Source organism: Octopus bimaculoides, chromosome 18 (assembly GCF_001194135.2).
Source record: "Octopus bimaculoides isolate UCB-OBI-ISO-001 chromosome 18, ASM119413v2, whole genome shotgun sequence".
Taxonomy (NCBI): domain Eukaryota; kingdom Metazoa; phylum Mollusca; class Cephalopoda; order Octopoda; family Octopodidae; genus Octopus; species Octopus bimaculoides.
This window is the reverse complement of record NC_068998.1, coordinates 35,334,930-35,342,052: the sequence shown is the minus strand read 5'-3', so window position 1 is coordinate 35,342,052 and position 7,123 is coordinate 35,334,930. Positions and strand designations below refer to the sequence as shown.

General features: G+C 39.7%; 1 protein-coding gene across 5 annotated transcripts in view; it reads right to left on the bottom strand.

Annotated features, from left to right (window-relative positions):
• The window catches only part of LOC106867949 (orexin receptor type 2), an 18,256-nt gene extending 15,050 nt beyond the window's left edge, over nucleotides 1-3,206 (bottom strand). Inside the window, exons 1-2 of one of the 5 annotated variants that reach the window (XM_014913023.2) lie at nucleotides 3,078-3,188; nucleotides 1,736-1,987 (exon numbers count right to left, since the gene is read on the bottom strand). Coding sequence is in view for 1 of the 5 variants with exons in the window: in XM_014913024.1 (XP_014768510.1) it covers nucleotides 3,078-3,099 (22 nt within the window). In the remaining 4 variants the exon portion in view is untranslated. Of the gene's footprint in view, nucleotides 1-1,735; nucleotides 1,988-2,408; nucleotides 2,865-3,077 lie in introns of those variants that run through there. The other 4 variants (XM_014913024.1, XM_014913025.2, XM_014913021.2 and 1 more) reach the window with 4 other exon arrangements.
• Nucleotides 3,207-7,123: the final 3,917 nt, after the last annotated feature.

The following is a 7,123-nucleotide window of genomic DNA, read 5'->3' as shown; positions in this document are numbered from 1 at the left end:
GGCGAACCCTGCTGTACTCTTTCACCACAACTTTCTCTCACTCTTACTTCCTGTTTCTGTTGTGCTTGTAATTCAAAGGGTCAGCCTTGTCACATTGTATCACGCTGAATATCCCCGTGAACTACGTTAAGAGTACACGTGTCTGTGGAGTACTCAGCCACTTTCACGTTAATTTCACGAGCAGGCTGTTCCGTTGATCGGATCAACTGGAACTCTCGACGTCGTAAGCGACAGAGTGCCAACAATACAATTGTTGCATGTAGGAATGCCGTGGTTGCTAATGCGCAGACATGCACTCAGGCTATGGCATCTCCAGCGTTTCCTTGACGGTGAGCAGGTGTGGTCGCCGATTGTCAGACTCACTTTTCCACAGCTCGTCTCTTTGACTGAGCTGCAATTCTAGATTAGGTGAACACCGAGGAGGGGCGCTTGGCACCTCGAGTGCCGTCAAGCGCTCACAGCTCTCCACCAGGCGGGCAATGCGCTCGGTGGTAAGTACACTCTAGCGTTCTATAGAGGGCTAGTGGAGGGGACGTTCTCGGAGAAACTCTAGGCGTCGACTAGGATCAACTAACTGGTCTGTTTCGGAGAAATTTTGGGCCTGGGCCTATGGACAACTTCCAGAAATCCCTTGCCTGGCAGTGCTACTGAGGGGCGTGCAAAGTGACGGAACCGTTCTGCACGCCCTCATCCAGTGCCCGAGCATTGCTGACCTGTGGGTTTATGTCGAATATCTGCTGTCGCGTGTTGGACGGATCCGGCTATCAGCTGAATCCATAGTGAAGACTGTCCCACTGCAATCCTTTGGCCGGGAGGGGCAGTCAGTTTTTATTTGTCTGGTGGCTGTATCGAAAGAGGTAGTATGGTGAACTCGTTTGAAAGGGCTAAAGTCAGACACTTTCCTCTTTAACCAAGCCCTCATCAACTTCTTCAAGTTTCACTTGAATAGGAAAGTGAGAGTGGAGAGGGAAGTGTTGACTTCTAGCAAGTTTGTCGAAAGGTGGGTAAATGTTGGAAGAATGGCCAATGTGAAAAAACCAATTCGGAGCATATGCCTGTGAAGATATAAAAGGAGAAGGGCTCTTACCCTGTTTATCAGGCACCCGTGGCTTTTGTGGAGTTTTCTACGAGGAATCTTAAAGCGCCTCTCTCTATTGGGAGATGTATGTTGTTTAATTTTTCATTATTTTCTAATGTTTACACGCTATAAAACCCTTTGTATCGTCTTGTGTCGTCTTTTATGTTGTGTCATATCATTTAATATTGTTTTATGAAAGCTCTTGTGGCTAAGAAAAGAATAAATTATTATTGTTGTTTGCAAGTGAAAGACGTTGTTTTGGAGCTCGTAAGTTATTACTGAATTTTGTCACTAAGAAAGTAATTTTTGATTTTTCTGCACCATTTTGTTATTAATTAAACTAACCTCTCTGAAGCTTGTTGACTTTGCGAAATTATTGCCCCTTCAGGACGAAGTTTTGAACTTTTTAGTGAAGTAGCATATTCAATAGATATTTTTAAAAGTTTTTCACATATCCAAGGGAAGTTAGATGTTCCAACAGCCAATACATTATAATTTCCACTACTACCTGTTAACAGAGACAACAACACCGACGTAAACTTCACAAATGAAAAAGCACACGAAAGCTAACACTTCCCTTATTGCCGACCGAAACAACAACAATGAGCATAAAAAAATAAAAGAAAGAAGAAAAACCAAACTGTCGCTTCAACATACCTGAAAATTGGACATCCGTAGTCACCACCACCACCATCGCTATTAACAGCAACACAAATTATAATCAAGACACCAAAATTAACAAATCCAAATTCGCCGAGCTTGCAAACATCTTGCGACAGGAGGAAGTACTGATATTAACGTCTCAAGAATTTTTTTAAATGCTGAAGTCCTCCTTTCGTGGTCTGGCCGAAAAGTAGGATTAAACATTTCGGAATCCGTTCAATAAGAAACCAGTCTGGAAAACTGTAGCTTTAAGAATAATAGAAATTAGAATACCCAACAACAAAGCAAGCGACAAAACAGTAAATAGTAAAGTATCTCGGGGCTATTCTGGGGCACAAAAACATGCGTAGCTGAGAGGCACGGTAGAAGTGAGATTCAATACAGTGGATTAGTCCAGGACGCACTCCACAATACTATAGAATGACAAGATGGTCCTCATACAAATCTAATTTGGCCGTAGGGTAGTTAGGATAAAGATTTACTCCCGGAAGTAAACATGTGCTGGATGGTTGCAGCAAATGGAAGAACCCAAACATGTGTTGCGAAGGTGACGGAAAAGAAAGCAAATGGCAATAAGAAGCAAGCAAGAAGAAAAAAAAGAAGCGAAAACAATTCAAGTCAAAAAGAAGAAAAAACTGGGTGATGCCAACAGATGAAAGAAACAAACCAGACAACAGTTCTGTCCTCCAGTGCTCCTCTGCGCCTAGAATGTCAAGTCCATGCCGGCCATCGCTGTTGGGCATCATGGCTTGCTTCTCTGTGTGTCTATCTGCAAGCCCGCTAACTTTTCTAGGTTGGTTTTTGCACAGTCGACCTCGGCGGCATTTGAACTCAAAACGTAAAGAGCCGAATATTCTAGTATGTGTTAATCAAAGGAAGAAACGATTACTGCAGAAACAGGGCCTCTTTCACAGAAAGCCCTGTATTTATGTGCGATTCAGTGATGTATCACCATTCTTAAACAGATTCTTTTGTGACACACCGCTGTCACACTTTCTTACCAAAAAAATTTGATCCATATCTAATATTTTCTAATTGTAAACTACGCCTAAAAAGCTGTCTTCGTTTCTACTATTCTCCGCCTTCAATATGTTCTAACATCTATGTTGTTATGGCAAAGTGAGTTGCAACAGTGTTTGCATTCTGCTGCAAAGCGTTCTATTTCAAACCCCCACCTTTCTCTCTCATTATGTTTGCTGAAATTTTCGGAGCGTTTCTCGAACGAAGAAGCTATTGTTTTCATATTACAAATGAAGTAACTATTATCACACCTAAGTAATGTCTTTTTTTTTTTCTCAAACAACGAAGAAAATTGATGCAAAACTTAAATAGATACCTTTCTTCTGTAGTTGTCTCATGTAAAATAAAGTTTTCGACTTGAATCCCACTCAGTAGATCCAACTCTTGCGGCGCTCAAGATAACAATTTGAGAAGCTCAGAATATAAGATGGTGTGAAGAAAGAAGGAGGCGGGGTGGGAGAAGAGGTAGTGATAGAGGTGGAGGAGGAAGCGGGGAAGAGAAGGAGGTAGGGGAAGAGGAGGAAGAGGAGAAGGAAGAAGAGGAGGAAGGAGGAAGGAGGAAGAGGAGAAGGAAGGAGGAAGAGGAGAAGTAGGAAGAGAAGAAGATAGACAGACAGATAGACAGATATAAAATGTGTTTGTTTACACAGAAATTCGAACAAAAAAAGGGGGAACATTCAACAACAAAAGGCATGTAATCTGAATATATATGGTGTACAAATAATGAAAGATGATAATGTCAATGCAGGAGGAACTCTCTGTGGGACCAACCAAGGAACCGCACAGACTGACGCTGAATATTAAGAACAAATGCATTTTCCTGTTGTTGTTCAAAGGCCAACAAACATATCCCGACTAGATTTCCCGTATGAATTATTCAGATCGTACCTAGATAGAGTATTTGTCTGAACACCCGGTAAGAATAGTGTATGATAGCCACAGTTTAAATTGACCACTAATTTGTGAGCTGCTCGGTCAACTCAGATAGGACCATGTACCCTTAACGGTGAGCAAAAATTATAGAGCCCGATTAGTGAATCTGTTAAGTAGCAGTTGAAAGGAACAGTTATCAACAAGTGGTGGTGGCTCACCCTGAATAAAGTGATTAAAGTAGAATCTTTAGAGAACTCGCGATAGAGAGAAATACATTGGAGAAAAACGCCTGTTAGCAACCTAGAAGAGGCATCGCGATCAATGTGCTAATGGCATCGTGATCAACGTGCTAGCAGTGAGAATGGTGCTTGACAGTTTCTTCAGTATGAAATACGGACACATTATCAGAGCTAAGGCCTGTTCTCTAAAACACGAAGGAACAAAAGATGTCTAATGATGGTGGAGGCGCATTGTGACAATGGATTGCAATTGTCTCCAGATGTAGCCGTCTGCTAGTGCTTCAGTTTCTGTGAACTTTTTCGGTATTGTTTTTGGTCTGCCATCCTTCTTTCTCCCATTCGATATCCATCGGAGGGCTTGCCTTCTTATGATGGAAACAGGTTTATGTAGAAGATATTGATTTCACTGAGGACATTATCGTTCTCTCCCGGCAATGCACTGATATGGAGGAGAAGGTCACCGCAATGAACGTAACATCCATGGGAAGTGTCATCATTAAGGAAGGCGGAATAGATCAGGACGTGAAAACAAGGACTGGGAAAATCACAGCTGTCTTCAGGATGCTCAGAACCATCTGACAAGAAATACAAAATTTAGGATCTTTAATGCGATCGTGAAGACGGTTGATCTGTACATGTGTGAAACACGTCGTGTCACAAAGTTCAATTCCATAAGCCAAACATATTTATTGATAATTAGTTGAAGGCAAAAATAACTTAAGCTTTCTCAAGTTTATCGGCAATACAAAAATAGAAATAACAGGTATCAAACTATTTGCTCAAGAAATTTCAAGAGGAAATTTTCATTCATCCATGAAGAAATAGTTGGAAAACACTGGTTTATAATATTTTTAAAGCATCTTTTATATGGATATGACGAAGGATAAGAGTCATAACACAAACAACAGAAAATTTCTGCGAATGTTGTTATTTTCAGTGTTTCAAAATGTTTTCTAACGTGACAAAATAATCCCAGATTCTCAAACATCTTGCACTGAATATTTTACAAGTAATTGAAAATTTGGAATAGATACAGTAATAATGATTATGACAGCAGAATGACACGCCACTATCCTAACCACATTTTGTATTTCAATGAATCAATTCGAAAAACTTGGAATCCTCCGCAGCAGTTTTCCACAGAATCCGGGAAACCGACATTATGAGCCTTATGCCTCGGGAGTGACTTTGATTTTTTTTTAATATGGAAGCATTTCTTCTCTCTTCCAGGTCCCTGATAAGCTAGCTCTTTCAAACTATTATGGGATCATTCCAAATATTATGAAAACATACGCTCAGTATATTCTAGGCAGGGTTTACCTCCAAGTTAAGAATATTTTATTCCTATGTTAGATAAAGGGGAAGTGGTTGCTAAACCCAGTGTAAAGTTTGTAGAAAATACGGAAGTACTTAATCGACCAATCATTTTGCTACTTCCGTTATTTTATTCTCGATGACAGGAGTTGTCTTGTAACTATAGTTAGAGATATCCCAGCTGGTGTAGTATGCATATTTTCTAATGATTTAGGGGGAGTTTCGGTGTTAATGTAACATTTTTTGCATGTTCGTTATACCGTTGTTTTCTTGTTTTTTTTTTTTTTAATGTTTGGAAGTTATTTTGCCCTGTTTAGTAGCTGAGGTTATCAAATACATTACGTTGTAGGATATCTTTATTAATCTATACAGCTACTGTTGCTGTTTTTGCAGCCTACTGTTGCTTTTGAGTCTCTGCTGCTGCTTTTGCAATCGCTGTTGTTGTTGTTGTTGTTGTTGGTGGTGGTGGTGGTGGTAGTTGGTGGTGGTGGTTGGTGGTGCTGTTGATGCTGCTACTGCTGCTGCTGTTGTGTATGTCTGTAGCACTTGAGGCGGCGTCTTATTTTCGCCCTGAGCTATTGACAGGAAGCTCTTAGTTGATTTGCGGTACCATATATATATATGGCACCTTAACTTTCTGTCCTCCCCCCTCGTCACAGACAACTGAGAACGATTTCGCAGTTTGATCGAATCGGAGATCAATTCGAAATTTTCTGGAACCATCTAAATGGATCCCCATTTTTCCTAACCGTTTGTGTACTTGATTACGTAATACTCTTAGACTATTACAGAGAGTACATCCCCAACTGCTTTGACGATTTAGTTGTTTTTACGTAACAACACTTCAATTGATGTGTCGGATTTTTCGACTCCCTTTGTTGTTTTCTTTCACAACTTCGAAATCTATTATTTCCTCGATAAAATCAAGATGGATTTGAATATATCCTTAATAATATTCTGCAACAGAATAGAGTGAGAGAAAGAAAAAAAACATGTTGCAGAGAACATTTATGGAGAAAGGGCATTCTGAAAGCCGCTAACGTTCTCAATGTATCACAGTCGAAAAAATAATTAAAGACAATGGTGTCACAGCATAAAAACAATTAAAAAAGGAAAGGTAGAAAAACAAAACAAAGCAAAAAGGAAATGATAATCGACTTAATCCCTTTGTCTGTCCTTGTTTGTCTCCTTTACGTTTAGCCCCTTGTGGGCAATAAAGAAAAGGCGGCGAGCTGGCAGAATCGTTAGCGCGCCGGGCGAAATGCTTAGCGGTATTTCGTCTACCGCTACGTTCTGAGTTCAAATTCCGCAGAGGTATAGACAAATGGCTACAGGTAATCGGAATAGAATGCCCTGTGGAGCTCCTACAAATAGTTTGTCTCTTATGAACAGCAAGGATTATCAGGAGGATTCTAAGCACTTGAAAGTCTACTGAAGGTTTGTGGATGCTTAAGGTTACTGGTCGTAACCCGCTACCCACATGAATCCTACCAGAAATAAGATCGAACCTGAGTCAAACCAATAATAATAATATTAATAATAATATTGTTATTAGGGACAACTAGGACACTTAAGAGGGTTCCTGACATATAATGTTACTTGTTGTAGCTTTATGTTAGGATTTTTTCTTTTCCAACAGTCTAATCTGTTGTGTGTATATGAAAATAATAATAATAATAATAATAATAATAATAATAATAATAATAATAATAATAATAATAATAATATACCAAAAACATATAATGAAAAGAAACATAACAAGTAACTGTAGAATATGTAGAGATAGACAAGAAACAATAAATCATATTATCTCTGGCTGCCCAGTCCTGGCTAAGAAGGAATATATTCACAGACACGACAGAGCTGGGACCTATATACACTGGAAGCTATGCCAACACTATGGAATAACAACAGAAAAAAGATGGTATAGACACAC